Source organism: Scleropages formosus, chromosome 23, assembly GCF_900964775.1.
Source record: "Scleropages formosus chromosome 23, fSclFor1.1, whole genome shotgun sequence".
Taxonomy (NCBI): domain Eukaryota; kingdom Metazoa; phylum Chordata; class Actinopteri; order Osteoglossiformes; family Osteoglossidae; genus Scleropages; species Scleropages formosus.
This window is the reverse complement of record NC_041828.1, coordinates 6556737-6581781: the sequence shown is the minus strand read 5'-3', so window position 1 is coordinate 6581781 and position 25045 is coordinate 6556737. Positions and strand designations below refer to the sequence as shown.

Genomic DNA, 25045 nt, shown 5'->3' with positions numbered 1-25045 from the left:
AAAAAACAAGAATGCGGTGTTTAGTTTCATTTTATGTACACACCTGTCCTTAATGTGATCGGCACAGAGCATAGCAGAGGAATAGTGCTGGCGCTTCCCAGCTCATGGGCTGTGAGTTCACACATGGATTTGAATCCAGCTCAGTCTGTGGAGTGTGTATGTCCTCCTCGTGTTTGCGTGTTTTCTCCCGCAGTCCGAAGATGTATTTCTGGTGATTCTGAATTGCCCTTAGTGTGTGCACGTATGCGATTGCCCTGTGGTGGACTGGTGCCCCGTCCAAGGTGTACCCTGCCTCGTGCCCCGTTCTTCCTGGATCAGCTCCAGACCCCAGTGACCCTGCACTGCGCAGGTGATTATTAGTATTTCGAGTTTGATAGTGGTTTTTAATGGCAGTAGATGGTATTTGTTTGAAACTGTTAAAATCACTTTAGTCTTAAAAGAGTTACAAGTGAGTGATCTGTCCATTTACATTTATTCATTTAGCAGATGCTTTTTTCCAAAGTGATGTACATCCCAGGAAAAAAAAAAAAAATTACAAAGATTGCAAAATACAATCTAGTGTTTTGTCTTTCCTTCATAAGTACGAGCAGATTGTGACGCAGTCACTGGGGCCAAACCGCAAAAAAGGCCCACGCCACATCTGAACACAGCAGGCATCTGTTTTTAGACTTCCTTTGCTCTGGTTTCCTCCCAGGGCTGCTAGCCCTCTGGCTTATCTTACTAAACCAGAATTTTAAGCTACACCTGCATGCCTGCTTTGTATTTTCTAGGACAATTTCTGATCTCTCTTGCCTCCCAAATCTTGCGTGTGAACACCCAAACTGAAGTTGAACTTCAGAGGTGTGTTGGAATTAATTTGATTCCTAGTGCGGTAAACATGTTCAGTGCAATGTAAGGCGAGGTGGGGCAACTTTCTTCCTTAATGTAACGACCAACTCGTCATGAAGAGCATTTTCCCACAGATCTGTTCTTCTGCCCCAGGCGAATCCTGGTGCTCTCATGTGTCGAGTGTTTGTGCATTAGCTGAGTGCAGGGCCCTCTGTAGCGAGAACGCTCCTCTTTGGCACCACTTTGAACACGGTGTGGTTTTCATGGTCCACCCAGCTATTCTGCAGTCCCAGTTCAAATTCTGGTTTGCGAATCCCTCGGGCATGTTTGTTTCTAGAACATTTTATACTTAGTTTAGTTTTAAGGGTGACGTTTAAAACCAATCATCCGCATGTTCGTTTTCAGGTGTGCTCTGCTTGCGGTATAAACCACTGTAAATAGTGTGAATGTACCATGCCAGGGTATGCGGCTCTTGGTTTTCCGCTGTACTGCGCACGTATTCTGTTTCCTTTCCAGAGCGACGCTGTTTAGGGTTTGTCAGATATTGCTGGTTGTTAGCTTTAGTTATTTTTATATGAATGAGCTCAAATTCAGCTGCACATCTATTACAGTTAATACCCTTCTCAGGTGTATCATCAGTGGACATCACCTGAGGTTATGTTTCATTGTCCGTGCCTGTGATCGTTCCTGAAGTCCTGTTAGTGATTCCAAACTGTGATGTTTCGGAGACGATTCGCCATCGGGCCCATTTAGTCGAGAACCAGAGTGGAACAGAGCAGAGTTTAAAGGTGAGGTCGAAGTCGGCACCGGCTCACGGCGGGAAAGCAAAGGGGGAGAGACGTAGGAAAGAAGGACGAACTGCCAGCGTCGGAATGCGACGACTGCCCCAGAAGCTGAGCTGATGGTGAGACGGGAGTCTTGCGGGCTCCAGAGATGATGCAGGGAGACGTCTGCAGCAGGGTGGAGGAAGCTGGTAGACAGCAGTGGTCCAGCATGAAGGAAGAGGACTTGTGTGAGCAGACGTCCCGACCGGTTTGGTTCCCTGTGCTCGTGAGGAGCCCATGAGCACGGCCCCTCCGATGGGCCCGGCCCCAACCCGAGCGGAGAGATGTATGATCGGCACCTGATCCAAACTGCTCTGGATGCCCAGAGTCACACTTTGTCTCCTCTAATCTGAGACATGAGTTCCACATCTGTGAGGATGTTCTGAAATATTGAATTATGCTGGTGATGTCAATATAATAATTGTACCCAATAATAAAGGTACCCAAACATTTATTGGTACATATAGTATATCTTATTTTACATTCCTACTGACGGACTTCTGCTCTTGGAAAGATAATAATAATGATAATAAAATGTTTAGAAGGAACCCTTGGCAGAAGTTCAAAGAAAGTCATCAGAATGAGGAAAGAAATGAATGCTTGTCTAACGTACCAAAAAAATGTTCCTGTGAAAGGAAAATAAAAGCATGTGACACAAAGCAGTCAAACACGCAGGCATCGAAGCGCAAACACGGCCGACCTTTTTCCAAACAACGCCGCCGTGCCGGACGCTTTCCTTCCCGGGAACCACCGAGCGCTGCATCATGTCAGGCGAAACAATACGGCAGACGACAGCTCTCCTCACAATGAAATCCTGTCCCTTTTTAAATGGGGCAGCTGGTAGCGTAGGGGTTACAGCTGCTTCTTTTGGACTCAAAGGTTCAGATCCCACTTCCTGCTGTAGTACCCTTGATCAAGGTACTCACCTTAAATTACTCTAGTAAAAATACCCAGCTATGTAAATAGTTGGAAGTTACTTTGGAAAAAGCATTAGCTGAATGAGTAAATAGTGAGGGGGGTGTGGTGGCGTGATGGGTTTGACCAGGTCCTGCTCTCCAATGGGTCTGGGGTTCAAATCCTGCTTGGGGTGCCTTGCGATGGACTGGTGTCCCATCCTGGGTGCATCCCCTCCTCCTACGCCCCTTGTTGCAGAGTTCGACTCTGGCTCCCCGTGTCCCCAAATGGGACAAATGGTCTCAGACAGTGTGTGTGAAGAGTGAGTTCCTTTGGGGTTACCTCCTGAACACCTTAAACACAAGGTTGTTGGGGAAAGTAGGTAGGTCATGAGCCGAAGGGCTCGACAGCACTTTGCGATTCATTGAGTTAAATGTGTTATTGGTCAGAGCAATAAATCACATTGGCGGGAAACTGAGATGAAATGCCGGTCGGTTCCAGAAGGGCCGGTGACTTCCGGCGCACGGCAGCGTCTCGCTCGACCATGAGAGGGAGCTGCTGTCCAACTCCAGTGACCCGAACGTAAGCGCTCGTGCTTTTTCTCAGCGCAGTTTTAGAGGCGGTGAGTCACGCAGCAATTTGACCGCTTCCAAAAAAACAAGCACAGATGTGTGAGACGAGGGGAACGTTAGGACGAACGCTCGCCGTCCTCTTTGTTCAGGGAACTCCGCGAGTCGCCAGACTCCTGCAATCTGAAGCTTTTGTTTCAAAGGGCCCTCGGCGAGACATCGCAGGGTATCGCTTAGTCCTGCTCCGAGAAATTGCGACCGTAATTCTCCTCCGGCGATGTTCTCCAAGCCAGGCTCCTAGTGACCCCCCCCCCCCACAGTTCAAGCCATCGAACCGAGACACCTGGCAGTGTAGCGGTTAAAGCCGCTGCCTTTGGACCCCACGGTTGTGCGTTTGGATCCCGGCTGTAGTACGCTGGAGCAAGGTCTTTACCCTAAGTTACTCCAGTAAAAATGACCCTGCTGTCTAGATTGGTAAATAATTATAAGTTGCTTTGGAGGAAAGAGTAACACGCTTCTTTCAGGTGTGTTCAGCTTGATAAAACATGGGGTTAGGGTTGATCCTACGACCGCTCGGCGAGCGGCGTTCGCTCATCCGGGGGGCGATTGTCTCTCGGGCTTTTTGTGCGGCTCCCGGAAAGCGCGGAGCGACGCGTCGCCCCGGGACACGATCGTGAAGCAGATGGTCGGAGCGACAATGATGCTGCTCGCAGAGTCACCGCTAGCGTTGCTCCACACTGGGCGGAGGCACCGGGTGCCCGAGTGAGCGCGTGTGTTTGCTGATAAAGTTGATTTCTAAGGTTTCTCCACATCTTCTGACATCACTCGTATTTTCATGAATTCATGCGTTCGGCATGTGCGAGCGGAGCGGTTCGGGTCACTTTTCTTCTCAGTGCCGCCGAGAGAAGAGCGCGTCTATGCCTGCGCGTGCGTGTGCGAGAGCTCCTGCGTGTGCCTGTGCATGTTAGCCCAAGCCAGTGTGTGTAGGCGTGTGTCTGTGTTAGAGGAAGCACATGTCTGTGGTGTGTGTGTGTGTGTGTGTGTGTGAGTGTGTACTTTGGCAGCAGAGGGACACACCCCCTCCACTCCACTCCACTCCACTCCACTCCACGCCCCTGGGGCTCTAGAGCAGCACACACTGCCGCTATTGACTCAGTCGTGCCGAGGAACACACTGGCGCTCTGTGGCCCCTGCGCTCTCCTCTCCGCTCCGCACGCAGCCCTCGCAGCCCTCGCAGCCCTCGCAGCCCAGCTCGCCCTGCCCGGGACCCGCACTCATGGTGCTCTACCACAAGGAGTTCGAGAAGGCCGGCAAGGCGTCCGGCCTCCAGATCTGGAGGATAGAGAAGATGGAGCTGGTGCCGGTGCCGGAGAGCCTGTATGGCAGCTTCTATGTGGGGGACGCCTACCTGGTCCTGCGCACCGCCAAGCAGCGCGACTCCTACTTCTACGACCTGCACTTCTGGCTCGGTGCGTCCCGGGGACGTGGGCATCGAGTTTGGGTTTGAGGAAGGGCTTTGGGGACTGGAGATGGGGTTTTTGGGTTTCTGCATGGGGTTTGTAGATAGGGATTTGGGACTGGGGCTTAGGGTTTGGAGGTAAGGTTTTGCGGTTGGGTTATGGGGTCTGGGGATTGGGAACTTGGGTTTAAGGTTCGGAGATCGTGTTTCGGGCTTTGAGGATGGGCTCTAGGGACTGGGGTTAAGGTTTGGAGATGGTGTTTCGGGGCTTGAGGATGGGGTTTGGGACTTGCGGTGGGCATGAGGACTGGGGATTGAAAGATGTGATCTGGGAAGTGGGAACGAGGATTGGGATGGAGTTTGAAAAACAGCAAACATCTCTTTCTGCCTCTGGCGCTCAGACTATCATTGTGCCTCGGGTCCATCATTCTGAACTTTACAGTCATAGGAGTTGTACTCGTTACGGGAAGGTGTGTGTGCTCACCTGTGCAGAAAGACGTACGGATGTTTCGATTTATGGAAAGCGAGGTTATTATTACACACCCATTTGAAGATCCGCACCGACGTTTGAACCTCACTTCTCCGTTGCTCAGATCCCCGCCTTCCGAACTCACACATCTCGCGTCAAAGCTTGTCCGCCGAGGGCTGCCGACAAGAGCGCATCGTCCTCGAGACGGATGACAAGTCGCCCTTGTGATCGGCACGAGCCGAGCTCTTGCGCAACCGCCTACTTGTCAGCGTGTGATACCGCAAGCGGCAGGAATTACCACGGTATGGTGGAATAGGGCTTCTTGAGCGCTTCCCTCACCTCCCGTTTGCTCCAGTGAGCTACTGGCCTCAGAGTAGCTCTGCTCCTTATTCCTGCGTCCTTCCCTCACCTCCCTGACCCAGAGTGAAATGCAGGGTAACAGACTTTACCACTAATTTTACCTGCCAGCTCGTCACATTAGCTGGATGCGGTAGATGTATCGGACGCTACTAAATGGAATGCGCTGCAGTCCGGAATGACGAGCGGCAGCACCTGTCCACCCAATCGATTCCCGGCCGTCTCCTGGCCTTTGCGGGATCTATAGCGTGAAGATGCTCTCGTGTCCTTGCTGCCTTCATAAACCTTTCATTACACGCCATTAACCGGCTCGCTAATGGGCCCTTAATGCGCCTCGGTCCCGCTGCGGCCCCCCGGCGGAGCGTCCGTTCCCGGCCTGCGGCCGTCCACGGAACGAGAGGAGTGACGACGAGGGCCTTCGGTGTTTGCGTGTGTGTCCAATAAAAGAGTAACTGCTGGTTTGATAACCCAGAGAAGGGCTCATGGGAAATAAACCAGCGCAAGAAGGGGTGTCATCAGGTAACAATAAATGACTGATAAAAACAAATTGACTGGAAAAAAAAACTTTGAACTAATTGCTCTGGTCATGTTCCAACGGAGTCCTTGGATGTTACTATGGTAATATAAATTGTAAATTAAGTTTATTTTCTCATAATGTCAGGCAGAGGCTCCACAGCCTGCATTTGGGACACTGTGGGATGGAGCATTTTGCCAACAGGGATCTTACTGTTGAAAAATCGGTGTGGGGGTGAGGGGAGCAGGAAGCGTACTGGGTAGCGCTCTAGCACTGCGGTCCCAGGCCGTGGGTTCGAATCCCAGCTCCGAGTGCGGTTTTCATCTGGAATCGAATTAATGGATGAATAACTGCAGGTGTCTTGGCTCAGAAACCCAACATTGTAAGTTTCCACATTTAAAAGTGTCAGATCATTATGTGTATTTGTGTGTAGTATTAATGAATTTTAATAATAATAATTTTAAAGAATTAATTCAGCTGAGTGTGGCTATACTATGTGTGTCTATGTCAGTTTGATCCAGGCTTTGGGCCCAGTGAAGGATGTGATGAGAGTGTGGTGTGTTGCTCCCTGCAGAGGGAATGTCACTGCATGACCCTGTGCGCGTGTGTGCATGTGTGTGCAGGTAAGGAGTGCAGCCAGGACGAGAGCTCTGCTGCAGCCATCTTCACAGTGCAGATGGATGACTACCTGGGCGGAAAGCCAGTGCAGTACCGCGAGCTGCAGGGCTTCGAGTCCACCGCCTTCACCAGCTATTTCAAAGGAGGAATCACCTACAAGGTGGGGTGTCTGAGACGCGCCGGTCTCCTACTGCCTTGTGCGTGTTTCCCGGACAGCCCCCAGGGATGTCTGCACCGGGTCTAAACATAGTGCGGCTCGTGCACAATAACAGTCATGTGGTGCTGCAGTTTTTCCTGGGGCTCTGGTTTCCTCCCACAGTCCGAAGACATGTATTTCAGGTGTACTGGTGACTCTGAATTGCCCGTACTGTGTGTGTCAATGAGTGTGTGATCACTTTACAGTGGACTGGCGTCCTTGACAAGGTGTACAATGCTCCACACCCTAGGCTTCTAGAATAGGCTGCAGACCACCATGACCCTGCTTTAAACAAGCAGTTAATGATGGATGGATGGATGGATGGATGGGCATTCTGTATCAGAAAGCATTGCTCTCCTTGCACAATCTGAGGGAAAGTTGGGTGACACTGTGTTCCTCTGCCCCCCATCGCATCCCCAACCCTAAACAGGCAGGGGGCGTGGCCTCTGGGTTCCAGCACGTGGTCACCAACGACCTGTCGGCCCAGCGGCTCTTTCACGTCAAGGGCCGCCGGGTGGTGCGGGCCACCGAAGTGCCGCTCAGCTGGAGCAGCTTCAACAAGGGCGACTGCTTCATCGTGGACCTCGGCGCCGTAAGAGTCCCCGGCGAGAAACTCGACAAAAAAGTGTTGAACGGCACAGAAAAATGGATGCGGCACAGGAGCGGCATTTTATCCATTTAGGGCCCACACTTCTTAAAAATGTGACCTCAGTGAGCCGCCTGCGGTACAGTAAAGGGCCTCAAAAGTCGAGAAAATACCTGAATAAATACAAAGAGCAGAGCGGAGCAACGTTTGTATGTATAGGGAGTATCTGAACATAATTCTGTGTATTTGTGCTCTTATACATGTTAAGCTGTTTTCCACATGACGTCTTGAGGCAAAGGGAGCGGCAGAGCATTTAAAGCAGAAAATGTATTGACATATATATATATATGAAGATTATTATAATTATTGCTGAGAATGATCAGACAATGTTTTTTTGGCCAAGTATGTTTGCACGTTTGACATGGTGGGCGTTCATTCCGACACAATAAATACCATCTAATATACAGATGGTATAATTATCTGCAGAGACGTGTGTATGATGTGCACATATCCAATCCGTGTGAGGGAAGTGCAAATAGATGAACACTTAAATGAATTATTGTAGCACATACACTGAATAATAATTTATATGTTCTATTAATATCCAGCGGCGCTTGAAAGTGTATGAACTGTGAACCCTATAGGGATGGTCATTAGTCTCGCTAAAGATATTACAATGAAGTCATAAAATGAGTAAATGACTGTGATTTACACACCTGATTCTACTTACCTACTTGGTTTAGAACCAGTACTACTGGGGTTCACTTATTTTCTCACCCGCACTACTACAGTGTTTCTGCTACACACACGATTTCCTCTAAAGCAACATATGGAACTGGTCCTTACACAGCTTTCGTGTCACATGAGAAGCACTGTCCCTCATTCAGTACCCATGACGTGTTAAAAGTAAGGGACACTAGAGGTTCACATACTTTCAAGCAGCACTGTCTAATGTGCATCACTAAATAATTTTATTATAAAACATCATATATTTATGGCACCTTTTTGCAGTTGCCGCATTGTCAAACCGTTCTGCTTCCTCCGGCCGAGGACTGACACGTAGTGTCTGTTATCTGCTCCGCTCGTCTTTTATCGAAAAGATTCAGCAGATTTGGACGCGGGCTCGTTTCCCACCAGCAGCGTGTGTCTCGTCGATCTCACGCTTAGTGTGTTTATTGAATATTACTTACGCTTTTTACTGAGAGCTGCGAAATTCACGAGGACATCGGCGCCAGCGTCTCGTCTCCAGGGGCTCCGACTGAACATCTGGTTTCGGCGAACCTTCCTTCCTCGCCAGAGCAAACATGGGTCACGTGAAATGAAAACACAAGACGAGCGTGTGTTTGCACGGTGTATTTGAACATAGCTCTGTGTACTTGTGGGTTAGATTTCTGTGATGTTCCACTGAAGGACCTGAGGACACAGGGGGACACGAACCCTTATGTCATTATGTTTATGTCATTACAGTAGTTCCAGTTGTGGTCAAGTGCGAGTTACTGCGCTGTACCGTGGTGCGACACTGAGGTCAAATGTGACATTGTCTTGTCGAGTTTAAGGTGTGGAGACACACACAGAGCTGGTGTGACCCGTCCTTTGGGTCTTTTCGCTTGCCTGGCTAAGACGCTTCCTCCCTTTTTTTCCATTACTTGTTTCTGCTGGCAACGCCGCCGGCTTCGGGACAGAACCTCCCGTGTGCTTCACACCTTCTCGCTGCGAACTGCCCCCTCCTCAGGTCATCTACCAGTGGTGCGGCTCCATGTGCAACAAGTTCGAGAGGCTGAAGGCGGTGCAGGTGGCAGCCGGTATCCGTGACAACGAACGCAACGGCAGGGCCCAGTTGGTGGTGGTGGAGGAGGGCAGAGAGCCAACCAACATGACACAGGTAAGAGCCAGCAGGGCCAAGGAGGACAGCTCAGCGGGGACTAGGAGGACAGCTCAGTGGGGACTGGGAAGACAGGTGAGTGGGGATTACGAGGACAACTCAGGGTGGACTAGGAGGACTGGATGGTGAGGACTGGAAGGACAGGTGAGTGGGGACTACTCAGGGTGGACTAGGAGGACAGGACAGTGGTGACTGGGAAGACCACTGAAGGTGGACTAGGAGGACAGATCAGCAGAGACTACGAGGACAGGACAGTGGGGACTAGGAGGACAGCTCAGCAGGAACTAAGACAGTCCAACACCGCTGTTTTGCCAGCCTACTTGACACAAATATGATCAGACACACAGGTGATCAGAGTTTATTTTTCCTGTACTAAAAGTAGCTGCCGTGAAGTACTGAATGCTCTGTGACCTTTGGCCCCGCGCAGTCACTTCCTGTTTGTCTTTGTCCTTTCTCCGCGGCTGGACCAGGTCCTCGGAAGCAAACCAGACCTTCCCGAGGGAGATGAAAACGACGATGCAGTTGCTGACATCTCCAACAGGAAAATGGCCAAACTCTACATGGTATCTAGTTCTCTAAATCATTCTCTCCCATGTTGACCTTCACAGCAGGAGATGGGATATGAACCCAGGACCTTTCGCAACTTTTCCCAACGCAAAAATCGATACGGTATGTGTTCGATGTGTTTTCGCAGGTGTCGGACGCCTCCGGGACTATGCAGGTGTCCTTGGTGGCGGAGGAGAACCCCTTCTCGCAGGACCTCCTGCTCTCTGACGAGTGCTTCATCCTGGACCACGGCAAGAGCAAGATAATCTTCGTGTGGAAAGGTGGGCCTGTCAGCGGGAACAGCGGCTCCTGTTTGCTCAGCAGACATCCTGATCCAAAGGGACCTTCCGGGCTCACGAGTTTACACGGCTCCCGTGGTTAAACACGCGGGACAGGTCGCGTCGAGCAAACGGCTCCGGGTCACGGGAGCCGAGCCCCTCCCGGGATTTAGACCTGATCTCAGGACTTTATGCTGTCCGTGTGTTATCCATGAGCACACGCGCAAGCGAAGCGACGATACGCTCGTGACATCTCAGTCGAACCCTTTGAAATCCTCGGCTCGTCCCCGGCGACCACGGCGAATCGAGACCCTTCGGCTGGGATTCGGTTGCGCGTTAACTGCCCTGCTTCACGTGTGCCGTAACTCATTCCACGAAGTGCACCGCCCGCTTTTCGCAGCTACATACACGCGTCCGCAAAGTGGGTTAATTCGAAAAGCGGACAGAGTCCAGAGTCTCCGAGAGCAATAATCCTAACCGCTATCTTGCTGTTATCTGTCCGAACCTATCTGGCCTTGCTGGGGAGATCAGGGCGGAGCGCGAACCCGAGCGAGCGGAAGGAGGCCATGAAGACTGCAGAAGGCTTCATCGAGCAGATGGGATACCCGGCGAACACCCAGGTTCCTCCGAGCTTTACCGTACATTTACATTTATTCATGTGGCTGACGCTTCTCTCCAAAGCAACTTGGAGAAAATGTTCAGGTTACAATTATTTACCCATTTATACAGCGGAGTAACTGAGAGTAAGTACATTACTCAAGGGTACTACAGCCAGAGGTGAGGCTTGCACCTGTGACCTTTGGCTCCAAAGGCAGTTGTTCTAAACACTATGCTACAGGCTGTACTTTTACCAATGTGCTGAACATGTCCACGCTTTCAGTTTACTCCACTGCAAGCCAGGGGTTCGCCTGGGGAGCGCGGATGGGCCTCGGGGGGTTCGGGAGGCACTTTGGGATTTTTGCTTTGAGCATAACGGTGTCCAACTAAATACAAGTAAGGAATAAAAATATTACTGCGCTATTATGATGCGAGACATAATTCAGCGCGAAGGTAATCGAGTTTCAGTGCCAGAAAGTGACTGCAGTATTTTGTCGAATGTATTTATGCATTAACTGGACAGCTGGTAACCTAGTGGTTAGAGCTGCTGCCTTTGGACCCAAATGTTCAAATTCTGGCTGTAGTACCCTTGAGCAAGGTACTTACCCTAAATTGCTCCAGTAAAATGGAGCAGCTGTATAAATGGGTAAATACTTAGAGGCAGACTGACACTGAATGTTGCTTTGGAGAAAAGCGCCAGATAAATGTATGGACATTGTTCTGGAGGGAACTTTAGCTTAGGGTTCATCGGGTTCTCAAAGGGGTCTGCGGCCAAGAAAAGGTTAAGAAGCTCTTCCTCCGCCGTCGACTCATTAAGCTCAGCGAAGTCTCCGTCGCATGCCGGTTTTCAGATCCAGGTCCTCCCCGAGGGTGGCGAAACTCCCATCTTCAAGCAGTTCTTCATGGGCTGGAAGGACAAAGACCAAAGCGAGGGCTTCGGGAAGGTCTTCGTCACGGAGAGAATCGCCAGGATCCAGCAGGTCAAGTTCGACGCCTCCAAGCTCCACGAGTCTCGGCAAATGGCCGCCCAGTACAACATGGTGGACGACGGGAGCGGAGACGCCAAGGTGCCCGAGCCGCCTTGCTCCCACATCCCACACCTTCGTCCGCCTCGATGGAGGGCTCCCCCGTTTGGAAAGCGCAGCACGTCAGGCCCCCGAAATCAGTACTGTGGCACTAAAAAGAGTGTAAATGTTCAAGTGCGTGAATGTGGGATAACACATACACGTAGCGTGACCATCGCCTAGGCTGAATAGTGAGCCCATATTGGAGCAGGGTTGGCCAGCGAGTGAGGTAACTACAGAAATTGCGAGTCTGAAGTATTAAATCTTTTCCCGCATGAGCACTGTGAGCAGGAATGAACACGCTGATGGCGCTCAGGGTTTCCCTGTAGATGAGTCCCTCGTAACACATGTTCTCGTATAACTTTCCTTCCCGGAGGCTCGTGATCTGGTCTCATCTCGTGTGTGTGCGCGTGCGTGTGCGTGTGCGTGAACGCCCGAGAGCGGCCGAGTCTAAGGTCTTCCTCTCCTTCGCACCGCGTTGCAGATCTGGAGGGTGGAGAGCAGCGGCAGGGTCCCCGTTGAACCCAGCACGTACGGCCAGTTTTACGGCGGCGACTGCTACATCATCCTGTACACCTACGCCAAGGGCCACATCATTTACACCTGGTGAGCGCCAAGAGCAGCGCGTGGAAACGCGGCCGCCTCCTTCTTCCGCGCCCGGCGCCGGCTGCCGACGAGCATCGGCGCCACGGGGCCGAGCGTTGTGGTCATCACGGCGCTTTTGGAAGCGCGCATCCTCTACTTGTTACGGTTAACACAACCGTCGGCGGATTCGCCGAACATAATATATATGTAGATATGGTACATTTATAGTAAATATTATAAAGTATAGTCGCAGTTTACATACATTAATGGAAGCTGTTGGCAAGATTTTGCAAGTTTAGTAGTGCACTGATGCATTTAGCTTATTTGTTGTTGTTATTATTATTATTATTATTATTGGGGGGCGGGGTGGTGCAGCAACTTTGGCTGTGTCCCGCTCTCTGGTGGGTCTGGGGTTCGAGTCGCACTTGAGGTGCCTTGCAATGGACTGGTGTCCCGTCCTGGGTGTGTCCCCTCCAGCCTTGCGCCTTGTGTTGCTGGGTTGTTAGGCTCCGGTTTGCCGCGACCCCGCTCGGGACAAGCGGCTTCACGGCTTCAGCCAGTGTGTGTGAATATTATTATTATTGTTGTCGTTGTTGTTGTTTATTCAGTTTAAATAGCTTTGTCCAAAACAGCTTACAATGTTAGGCTGGGTAGAGTAAATTATGTGCACTTATTTGGCCATTTATACAGCAGGGTAATTTTTACTGTATCACTTCAAAATGAGTGCCTTTATCAAGGGTGCTGCAGTAGGAGATGAGATCCAAACCCAGGTCCTCAAAGTGCAAGATGATGGCTCTAAGCACTATTCTGCCCCTTTTTTCTCAGTGTATTTTTCACTAATATTATTTTAACATCAGTGCATCGTTTCCGTGGGGGATTTACCGCGGTGAGGCTCTGGAGCAATGACTCAGAGCTGAAGTGGAACTCAAAAACCTGGTTTGTATTTAAAGAGCAAAACAAGCGGTTCGCAAATAGCAAGCAGTGATGCAAGATGACTGCGGTGGAAAACAGTCATACGGAGGTCTCTAACCCACAACCCGCCGGTGCAGCTGAACAAAGGGCAACTGTTAATAACTTGAACATTTATAGTCAGTTTAATAAAAAGAGTTGTTAGGAAATGTCTTTCAAATCGGACATAATGGCAGAGAATAATCATAGGACGTCTTGGACAAAGTGCCAGTCAACGGGCTCAACGGAAAATAATCCTTTGTATTTTTAATAAGTTCCACATTTGTCAGTGTTTTTTGTGTGCAGTATGATAGCATTTCAGTGACATATTTCAGAGTAGTGCCGCTGCACAGCATTCCTCTGCACCAGGGTACTCCTCCTTTGCTCTTGGGGGTTCTGCCATGTACAAACGGGCCGTGAACTCGGCGCTGCATTCCGACAGAAGGCACCCCGCTCCATCAGGGTGGTGTTAAACGTATAAACTCTTGTGTTAAACGGGGTCTCGTTCACACGCGGCGCCGTGTGGGTTCTGTAGTTATTTTCTCACCTCTGCGTGTCCGGCTGGAGGTGTTGGCAGTGTTGTAGGGGAGGGGGGAGAGCACTGACTCCTCTTGTTTTCTCCCTGTGACTAGGCAGGGGTCCAGTTCGACGCGGGACGAGCTCACCGCCTCCGCCTTCCTCACCGTGCAGCTGGACAAGTCCCTGGGAGGCTGCGCCGTGCAGGTGGGTGGGATCATTTCACTGAAAACCAGCACCAGCTCCCCAACCGCTTCATAACAAAACAGCAAGCGTTGCTTCCAAGCAGCAGGTGACGCAGTGATTAGAGCTGCTGCCTGGGACTTGAAGGACGCAGGTTTGGACCCCATCTCCTGCTGTAGTTCCCTTGATCGAGGTACTTACCCCGAAGCGACAGCGTAAAAATTACCAACCTGTATAAATGGGTAAATCACAATGCTTAACGTTGTGGGTTGCTTCAGAGAAAAGTGTCAGCGAAATAAATGAATGTAAATGTACCCTTCTTAAAGGGCCAGTAGGGTGGAACAGTTAAGTCAATTTACTTTTATAGAGCGCTCTTCTCACACAGTGACACAGAGCGCTGAACAAAGGCATAAGACAAATAAGATGGTTGACTACATAATAGAGTAATACATCATCCATGCAGTTATTAAAGCTAGAGGTAAGCCTACTGGCCACAGAGGAAAGGAACAAAAAACTCCCAACTGAAAATCAAGGGAGGAAAAAAACCTCTGGGGGTCTAAGTGCAGGTGGCTGTTCACCCCACCCCTGGCCATTCTGGATTAAAAAAGACTTTTAAGTCAATTTACAACTAATAATCAAATTGTAGCTGAGTGTTAACTTGACGGCCCAGTTCACATAGGCACATCTTGTCCATCATGGCAGGCAGTCATCAGCTTCAGTTAGGATGGGTTGCTGGTACGATGGCCGGCCTCCCAGGCCTTATCGTAGGGAAACGATGTTCAACAAGAAAGAAATTGTTAGTAAATGATGACTTAAAGACATTAGACAGGTTAATACGAAGGGGGTAAAAAGCACAGCCAACTGGAATTACACTGCTTAGTGATTTGCCTGAGTGACATGTAAGTCTTTAGCCGGGATTTAAAGGCTGCGATAGACGGGGCGTTTCTGACAGTAACTGGTTCCAAACCATTGCAGAGTTTAAGTACTCTATAGCTAAAGGCACGCTCTCATGCTGAGGTTTTATTGATCACAGGTACTTTAAGGTAACCTGCATCCAATAAACAAAGACACCGTCTTGCAATATAAGAATCAATAATCTCATAAAGGTAAATCAGAGCAATGCCATTTACTGCCTTATAGATCAGAGGTAGGATTTTAGAGTCAACTCTAAACGCAACCGAGAGCCAATGTAACGATTTAGGTACTGGTGTTATATGGTCGTACTTCCTAGTTCTAAATGAGGGTAACGGGGGCCCCCAGTTGGCAAACATTGCCATTGTCATGCTGTCTGCAATTTCCTCCAATCTACCAGAACTATCATCACAGGCCTGCTTCCCCGCCGGCCCCCTGGGGCACGTCCGCACATCGCCACGGAGACGCTCCCGTGCTGTAAACAAACACTCCCCTGCTGCTGTCTTCCTTAAAGCTTCTGTCAACAAGAGCTGCACTGGGACCCGTGTCTGTACTGCAGCACACACTGTATGCACACTTCACATGTGTTCCGGGAAAGCGCAGTAAATATAGAGCTTATAGCAATACCCTGACATAAAATTAGAGGATAATAAAATGCCATCTTGACATTAGGATTGGTAAACACACCTGCACCACATACACTGATACAAACAGACGTAAAGGATTTACTTAAATAGCCAATCACACAGGTATTAAAAAATAGCAAATGCTGTTTTTCATTTTCTGCCATCCAGCTAAGTGGAAGTGAAGAGACTTTGATGTGACACACACATTTTCAGAACCGCTCGTCCCTTACGGGGAACCGGAGCCTACCCGGCAACACAGGGCGTAAGGCCAGAGGGGGAAGGGGACACACCCAGGACGGGACGCCAGTCCGTCACACGGCACCCCAAGCGGGACTCGAACCCTAGACCCACCGGAGAGTAGGACTGCGGTCCGACCCACCGGAGAGTAGGACTGCGGTCCAACCCACCGCGCCACTGCACCCCCACTTTGATTTGACATTAAATGTTAATTCAGTCGGTGCGACTTAACTTCTATCAAAACATGACACTTCCTTATTTTATATCATTTTCTTTGACGTGTCAATGCTTCTCTCACTTCCACTTTCCGTGGGTAACAGAGCAGTAACTTTCACATGTATCCATATTTTGCAGTTTTTCAGCCTATGTTACATGTCTTTTTATAACATCTGGACTAAAGAACAAAACATTTCTAAGTCTACAGCTGATGCACCATCTATGTCCACAAAATGTTAATTATTCTATATTTCCCTGACACAGCCGTCTAAGGAAACTTACGGCGATGGGTTAACATAAGACAAAGGCAAAATTACGAATGGTTTCCGACCAAATTATAAAGGGAAAAGTAACCAAAAATTCATATTTAGCGGAAAAATTCCAAAATGTACAATTTTTGGGATAAAGGGATTCTCACACAGATGGGCGGGCTTTTTGCTGCACTTTTGAGAGGGGCTTAAGGAGATGCTTCAGTAAATGCTGTCATTTTAAACTCTGTGGGTCACTAAGCAAAACTGTAAAGCAAAACCCCCAGCAATTCAGCACTGAGGAGTGCACTCCTGTACAGTGTGCGCTATAGCGCCACCTGGAGGTTACGCAGAGTATTTTCTGGCTCATCATACCAAAAGGAAGCACAGCACACCAACACTGTCAAAGATTCAATAAAACAAGGAGGGGGCTATGGCTTCCCACAAGGGACAAACAGAACCGAGCTCAGAGTCCCCCCTCCATCCCCCCGTTCTGTGTCCCCAGGTTCGAGTGACGCAAGGCAAGGAGCCGGCGCATCTGCTGAGCCTGTTCAAATCCAAGCCCCTCATCATCTACAAGAATGGGACGTCCCGCACAGGGGGGCAGGCACCCCCACCCGCCACGCGCCTCTTCCAAGTGCGCCGAAACCTGGGCACCACGACACGCATCGCAGAGGTGAGGACCGAGCACAGGGAGGACACTGTTCACCGTAGCCATCGTGTGCAGAGCGGATCTATTCCACAGTTACCTACTGGTTCTGTGCAGGAGGACAATATGAATGCTGACCAAAAGTGATCTCACACACACACACACACACACACAGTGTGTCACACCCATGTTGATGTCCCAGTGTGCACTTGGCTGCGTTCCCCAACCTGCATCCTGTCCCTCAGGTGGAGGCTGAGGCGCCAAGCCTGAACTCCAATGATGCCTTTTTGCTGAAGACGCCCAGCGGGGGGGACTACATCTGGGTGGGCAAGGGGGCGAGTGAGGAGGAGGAACACGGCGCAGAGTACATCAGCAAGGTGCTCCGCTGCAAGCCCAGGGGGATCGCCGAAGGGCAGGAACCCGGTGAGCACCATGCAAAACCTCCGGTCACCACAGAAATACCAGTGTAGAGTCCCGGTCGCATGAATGCCACGCACACAAACTCCTGCACAGCTGAGGCTAAATATCCTCGAACCCGGTGACGGACTTTGCCGCTCTTGCTGTGCCGCAGCTGATTTCTGGTCAGCGCTGGGTGGGAGGAAGCCGTACCAGTCGTCCGAGAGCTTGGAGAGCAAGGAGACGGCTCGCCCCCCGCGCCTGTTTGCCTGCTCCAATAAAACGGGCAGGTTCATTGTGAGTTCGGCGCCAGCCCTGTTTTCATTTGTTACGTGACAAAGTAACGCTGGTCAGGAGTTTACGAGGGGTGCGGCCAGCCAGTTGCTGTGCTCAAGGATGCAGGTCTTCATGTTTGTTTCAGAGATACCTGTCGACCGTAGCCCGACGTACACCTGACACGGCAGGTGAGGTTACTGACTGTCCAAATAATGTCCTCAATAAAACAAGAGGCAGCCAGCTGAGATATGATCACCGAGAGCACACCGCTGTTTAAAGAACTGCTCTCCAATGTGCTCTCGTAGCAGGCGGCCTGCTTCTCCATCTAGTTCCGTTAAAATTAAGTTGAGAAAAATATGCCTTACGGTTAAAGAGGGGGGATTGGTCCAATACCCTTGATCAAGGTCCTCACCCTCAATCGATACAGTAAAAATCATCACTCTGTATCAATGGATAAATCACTGTAAGCAGCTTTGTGTACAAACATAACATTGTAAGTTGCTTTGGAGATGCAGTAAATCTATTTTTATTATTATTATTACTATTATTATAAGACAAGAGTCTGGTGAAATAAGCTTGCAAGCTGTAAAGTGAAAAGGGAAAACCATGTGTGAAGAGTCACTGAGGAAGGGGCCAGCTGGAGGGAGATGAAGGTCCTTTGCATATCAAGGTGTGTTTGCGCAGATTGAAGAGGTGCCAGGAGAATTCACCCAGGACGATCTTGCCGAAGACGACGTGATGCTGCTGGATGTCTGGGATCAGGTGTTTACATCCTTTCTCGCGACCCGAGAACTTTCCGTAGCGAGGGGCCTCATGCTGTGATTTGAGAAAACGTTTCCTCATTGTTTGTTCACGTTCTCCAAGGTGTTCATCTGGATTGGAAAGGATGCCAATGAGGTGGAGAGGACAGAGTCTGTGAAATCAGGTATGGCCCAGGACAGTCTGCTTTCCAGCAAGTGTACTCGAACCTTTCTCTGGTGCTTAAAGTCATTGAAGGATTGAAAGTCTGAAAAAGCTTTATTGACGGCGCGATCTCTGTTCTGCAAACCGTAATCTGTGCTTGGAGTTTTGAAGAAGAAGTTTCGACGTTTGCCAATATGTCTGTCTTTACGGAGCGCGCGCGTTCTTGTCATCCCCGCAGCGAAGACGTACATCGAGACAGACCCCGCGGGCCGCGACAAGAGGACGCCCGTGGTGGTCGTGAAGCAGGGTCACGAGCCGCCCACGTTCACGGGCTGGTTTTTGGCTTGGGACGCGTCGCGCTGGAGCAGAGACGCCGTGGGCGAGGCCGTGAAGAACCTGCGGGTGGACTGAGGGTCGCGAGCCTGGGATCGGGGATCACTCTTTTGTTTTCCCTTATTTATTTCATGCGCTTTCACGGCCATTGCGTAATTCTGAAAAAGCATCAGGATCAACGCAGCGAGATGTTTTACCCTCAGGGTTTGAGCTCCATGTCCAAAAGCCCTTGTCCTGGTGGGACATGATACAGAGAACATTCTATTAATTCTTTACAGTTTCTTCCATACATAAACTATTGTTACTGTGCTTTCTGTTTACAATTGCATGTTTATGATCTTTTTTTGGGTAAGGATACCAAACTATATAAATTATACAGTATATAAGTATTGAGAGGAATGAAAGTACTACTTTAACTGCTTGTCACTTCTTTTCCACATTACAGCACAGCAGCTGTCTGTCAAAAACTGCTTTACATTTAAAAAAAAAAAATACTGAATAAAATGGAACTGCAATGTTTCAGTCTGACAAACCTTGTGTTTTTTTTTCCGAAAAAAGTTTGTGGAAAACACATTAAAAGATACACAGAAGGAGAGCTCTGGGAGTGAATAGTAAATTATATACATTGCTGAAATTAATTTTCAGCTTCAGCGAAACCGGATCCCATCATCAAAGCCACTTCTCTGCAGTGTTGTTGCTCTATTCGGCCACTAGGTGGCAGGATCATAAAGAGTAAGTTTTTTCAGGAATCCATAATTCAGATAAATTCATTTATCATTTATTCCCGTTTTTATCACAGGTGTGCAAAGCCACAGTCCCTAAACACATAAAAGGACAACAGGTATAAACTAAACACTTTCACAGTGTATTTTATTTATCATGTCACACTAAACTGATCTTAGGAAGAATTCTAATTTTTCTTTTATTTGATCTGTATGAACTGCTAATTTTCATCATAGTTTTTACACGAGTTCCTATCGCTGTCATCGAGCAGCCAGAGTTACAGAAACGCAACGTGATGAATTTTGAAACGTTAAAAGGCCGCTGTTAAATAATGTAACGTTTCCATTATAGGGGGTGCGGTGGCGCAGTGGGTTGGACCGCAGTCCTGCTCTCCGGTGGGTCTGGGGTTCGAGTCCCGCTTGGGGTGCCTTGTGACGGACTGGCGTCCCGTCCTGGGTGTGTCCCCTTCCCCTCCGGCCTTACGCCCTGTGTTGCCGGGTAGGCTCCGGTTCCCCGTGACCCCGTATGGGACAAGCGGTTCTGAAAATGTGTGTGTGTGTTTCCATTGTGTTGGGGAAACACACGTTACACGTGTGAGGTCAGATCGTCGCGTGTGCGCGTTTCACATGCAGTTAGCGCTTGTTTTATAAATCTCCCTTATTCACTTCGCCACAAAGATTTTTTTAAAAAACGACACTGGAACAGTTCGTCTTTTTCCTCGTCAACAATTTGATTTCGAAGACAGAGACACGACTTTGATCATAAAAACAGGTATTTTTGTAGGGAAAAGAAAAATGCGCACAGTATCACCCTAAAATCCAAGACACAAAGAAAGAGGACATCGCAGTTCATGTGTGAAACCCAACACACACCGACAGTCTTTACTTTTGATGTTTTGCAGAACACACGTTACGCTGGACTGATTTTTTTCCCCAAATGTTTTGCTTCCCCAAGTGCGGGCGATAATTGTGATGAACGGCTTCAAGCTGGACACAAATATTGTTTCAGGCTGACAGGAAAGGAAATGGGAGAAACATGGAAGTAACTTTCGCTGAATTTGATCCTATAATAATAATAATAATAATAATAATAATAATGAGTGATGAGTAGCCGTGAGTCGCGCTGCTTCCACTGTGTCGCTCGTTTCCACTCAGCACGTGACGCGGCTCGTGGCGGCGACCAGCAACGTTCGGGAAGCGCTGACTGATGGATTCCAGGTGATCCGACCGCCCACGCGCCGCACTTCAAACGGCTCCGACACACACAAGCCCCACCCTTCCCTTGCAGTGCGTAGGACCGCGTAGTTGTGCTTTTAGCTTGTGATAAACCTAAATCCCTGAGAAGCTCATTTATTAATTCTGACCGTGTTCACACATGAGGATCAGCGGACAGAAACGGCTCAAAAATCTGGATGAGCCTCGTTTTCCACGTGTGGCTCGTGAACGTGACATCATCACGTCTCCGGTGGCTTCGGTCCCGGCAAACGGTCGTGATGCGGTGCAGGTGCAGGTCTCGTGGCTGCAGGCACACTGGGGTATTCAATGCATTTCCAAATTTGTAGCAGAGAATCCATGGGGGAGGCATCGGTGGGACAGAAGTAACGGTTCGTCACGTGACCCCTCTGCTCGCCATGACGTCATTGTGGCTGCGAACGGCGTCGACTTCCGGGTACCTGTGAGCCAAGTTCGCGCGTCGACAGCGCGTGTTGCCAAACAAATGTGAGGAGCCCACGCTTTAGTTGGTCACCAGTTTTACAACCGAAGTAGAAGCAGTGATGCTGCGTGTTTGAGCCTTAAGCATACACTCATACAAATAATAACAGAATCATGTATCGCGGCTGCTGCGACACTCACACTCACGACACATGTCATGATCTGCTGTAACTGTTTAATAATGATCGTCCTGTATTACAATACACACCTGTAGGACATGTACATCAAGGTACAAACTGATAACAACGAATGTGCAGCACCTGTTTATGCGAGCCGCTTTTACTGATAATTGTTAGTAAAGGTTAATAACATACTCCCAGAAGTCAAGCTTGAAGAAGAGCGCTTACGGGACAAAGTGGCGGCGTTCAGTCAAAGTGGGAAACCGTGATGGGCATCCACGACGACCAATCAGATTTCAGGAAACGCAGACGTGGGTGAAAAATTTACCAATCAGCATCATGTAATGGAATTTTGGGGATGAACCGTTGCGTCCATGGGAGAGGCTAGGGGAGCAGCCAATGTGAGCAGCTAGGGGAGCGTCCAGTGGGAGGGGTTAGAGGAGCGGCAACGGTAGTCGCCAATGAGAGCGGGAAGAGGCGTTGTTGGGGGCGTGGCCAATAGAACGGGAGCGCTTAATTTATCGGCGTGACCGCGGACGTGGGAATGAGAAGTAAATAAGGTGCGGAGCGGTTCACGTGGAAAGGGAGGTAACGGGGAGCGTTTCACCTGTTTACTTACAGATGATGTGTTCGCTGTCCTCGAAATTAAAGGTGAGTTTACGCCGCAAACGAGTACCCGTGAACCAAACCAGGGTGAAATGTCCTACTGCGTTTCACAAGTGCAATTTTGATAGTGGACCGTCAATCGGCACGTTCTGGCTGAGCCGGCGGTGGACCAGGCGTGCCGCGTCAGAGAACATGATCATCAGTCCACGAGCAGGTGTTGAAACCAAATTTAAAAAGCTACCCGATCTGTTCGAGAAGTGCAGTTTTGCGTTCAGGTTATTGATTCTGTGTGCTCAGAAGAGGACCGCACGTGACGTGCGCTCGCACCTGCGGTGGGGTGAAGAGCCGGGTAGGGGGTGGATCGGCGGAATGGCCCTTGCTAATGATGATGATGATGATGATGATGATGATTTGTGGATCTTTCGGGGGGTGGGCTCCAGACCCTGCAGATGGGTGGAAGCGAACCCCTCCGCCGCTGCCTTTGGCGGCTGATCGTGCGGAGCGCAGATGGGGGCGCTGCTGTGGCAAAGGGCTGGAAGCTCAAAGTCATTTCGTTTGTAAATCCGCGGGCTTTGTGTGCTGGGCTGCTTTTGTTTGCCCTTCTTTAAAAGTGTGTGCGTGTGTGTTAGGTGGTTGCGGAAACCCTCCGGAGCAGGAGCGGTCCTGAGAACGCTTGCTGAGGCTCTGCTTGGCTCCTGGTACCTCCTTTCGCCGCTTGGACCCCCTGCGGAGCGGCTCGCCGAGATGGGGAACGGATTATCCGAGCAGCGCGGCATCTTCCCCCGGCTGCCGTCCTTCCAGGCTCTCCACATCGTGATCCTGGGCCTCGACTGCGCCGGCAAGACCACCGTCCTGTACCGGCTGCGCTTCAACGAGTTCGTGAACACGGTGCCCACGAAGGGCTTCAACACGGAGAAGGTCCGCGTGGGGGTGGGCGGCTCCCGCACGGCCACCTTCCACTTCTGGGACGTGGGCGGCCAGGAGAAGCTGCGGCCCCTGTGGCGCTCGTACACGCGCTGCGCCGACGGCATCGTCTTCGTCGTGGACTCGGAGGACGCCGAGCGTATGGAGGAGGCCCGGGCGGAGCTGCACAAGATCACGCGTGTGCCCGAGAACCAGGGCGTGCCCGTCCTCGTGGTGGCCAACAAGCAGGACCTGCGCGGCGCTCTGTCCCTGGCCGAGGTGAGCCGGCTGCTGGCGCTCGGCGACCTGGGGGCGGCCACGCCCTGGCACCTGCAGCCCGCCTGCGCCATCATCGGGGACGGCCTCGGCGAGGGCCTCGAGCGGCTCTACGACATGATCCTCAAGCGCAGGAAGTCGCTGCGGCTGCAGAAGAGGAAGAGATGAGCGTCGGTGGGACGGCGGGGGAGCGAGGGGCGAGGGGGCCGGAGAACCGCCCATTTTTCAGCCTTCCGCGGAAGGTCTGTCGTCCGACGGTCCGACCCGGTCCGCGTAGAGCTCGCGGTCCGCAGCAGGCTGAGGCGCAGCGCCAACGCCAACGCGCCTGCTGACTGAGTTTTATCAGTTGAACCCGCTCCCCACGGAGGCGTGTGCCGGGGAGCCTCGAGCCAACTCCGGCATCTGCCCTTTGGACCCGAGGCCGCGAGAGCTGTCAGAGCTATAATTGAGGCTGGCGTGTTCACGGGAGGAGCGCCGCCGCTCCCTAGATGCGGCACCACATGTTTGCACACTTAAAGGAACACGCAGAACGCTGGGCGCGCACCGCGTCGCGGAAGGTGCTCTGTCAAGAGACACCTTGCTTTACCAAAAGTATTGGAACTGATCCACGCTTGTGGCAGTGCAAAGTACCAAAGTCTGAGTGCTTGCGATGCCTACGGACGGGAGAGGGTACGCGATGCCCACCGAGTGCAGTTGATCAAAGAGGGAAAAAAAAATTTTTTTTTTTTTTTTTTTTTTTCTTCCTTCTCTTAACCCTCTAACTCTGACCCAAATTTCTTCATGCACCTTTTGGCACGTGGTGACGAGTAAGGGGAACACTTGTGTTACTGTGAAGAGTGTCCCTTCATCCTAGTGGGCATTTTGTTGCACAAGGGGGGGGGATGTTCATGTCAAGGTCTGATATAAGCTATGTAGGTTACTGTGTGGAGCATTATGGGTATTTTAAATATCAGAACTGCAGCCAAATCCTGTGTCAGCTGGTGGCTCTGATGTCTCCTGCTAGTGTGTGAGAGCTGGAGATCATTGCTCTTCTTTGACAGTGTGCGTTGGCCGTTTTGGGCTGTCTGTGGGCGACCCCCCCCCCCCCCCCCCCCTTCATTTGCATACTGCTGTAGCCTGTCCATGCAGGGCGTCCCCTGTGTTCCACCTAGAAACCCAAATGCACTTTAAATGATTCTTTCCTCACCTCTTTGTCATTTTATGAGTTCTAAAAAAAGAAAAAAAAAATTTCTATGGGATTTATAGTAAGATGGAGTATTATATTATTTCGGACGAGGTGTTTTTATAAGCAGTGGGCTGTTACCAAATGCTGTTGGCACTCGATCACTGCGTGATGGGTGTTTTTAATAATGTGAGTTGGAAAAGTTTAACGTTCAATAAAGTAGCAGCTTTACACACTGACCTCGTGTGGTTTTTTTTTTTTTTTTTTTTTTTTTTTTTTTAAAAAATGTATTCCTTTCCGTGAGTCAGGAATGAAGGCGAGTGCATTCTGTGTTCTTCTCACCTCTTCCAGAAAATACATACAGAGGTTGCAATCAAGGTCATTCTAGAACTGAGACTCAAAATCCAATTATTACTGAATTACAATAAAACAAGATGAGTGTTGGCCAAAGAAGTGTGAGAAAACAAGGGTTTCTCGAAGGCTTTTTTTTTTTCAGGGTGCGGTGGGGCACTGCTCCTACCTACATTGGTGTCCCATTGCATCATGTTGAGAAACTTGCTCTTCTTTTTTGAGCTACACCTTTCTCGCAGTTTCTTAGGTGTGCGTATTTAGCTCCGGCGCCTGCTTCGTGTGGAGCCCTGCAGCTCTCCCATAAAAGAAGCGGAGGCAACATCCTGTTCTTAGAGAAGATCTGGAGGCCATGATAACTTTTTTTTTTTTTTTTTTTTTTTGCTGCACTGCACTGCAGCACCGGGCCCGAAGCCTGACTGTACAGCTGCGATGTTCGTTACACCATGCCAGAGAGGGCGTGCGCTCCGTCCCAGTCCATCCCAGC

General features: G+C 50.1%; 2 protein-coding genes across 3 annotated transcripts; both read left to right on the top strand.

The window, feature by feature from the left end:
- Positions 1-4283: 4283 nt before the first annotated feature.
- On the top strand, positions 4284-19216 carry scin (scinderin). The gene is made up of 16 exons (XM_018754451.2): positions 4284-4584; positions 6538-6692; positions 7159-7320; positions 9047-9196; positions 9667-9759; positions 9891-10023; positions 10552-10640; positions 11469-11684; positions 12166-12287; positions 13847-13937; positions 16658-16828; positions 17047-17224; positions 17373-17494; positions 18158-18235; positions 18338-18398; positions 18615-19216. The coding sequence occupies exons 1-16, from the start codon at positions 4392-4394 to the stop codon at positions 18785-18787; spliced, it is 2187 nt and encodes a 728-aa protein (XP_018609967.1). The 5' UTR covers positions 4284-4391; the 3' UTR covers positions 18788-19216.
- Positions 19217-21082: 1866 nt separating this feature from the next.
- LOC108935594 (ADP-ribosylation factor-like protein 4A) lies at positions 21083-24265 on the top strand. Of its 2 annotated transcripts, none has more exons than XM_029248532.1 (2): positions 21083-21150; positions 22499-24265. In XM_029248532.1, coding segments are annotated over exons 1-2 (720 nt in total). In that variant the 5' UTR covers positions 21083-21148; the 3' UTR covers positions 23217-24265. The 2 variants fall into 2 exon arrangements, with proteins under 2 accessions (XP_029104365.1, XP_029104366.1); XM_029248533.1 differs by lacking the exon at positions 21083-21150 and adding an exon at positions 21313-21914.
- The last annotated feature ends 780 nt before the right edge of the window (positions 24266-25045 follow it).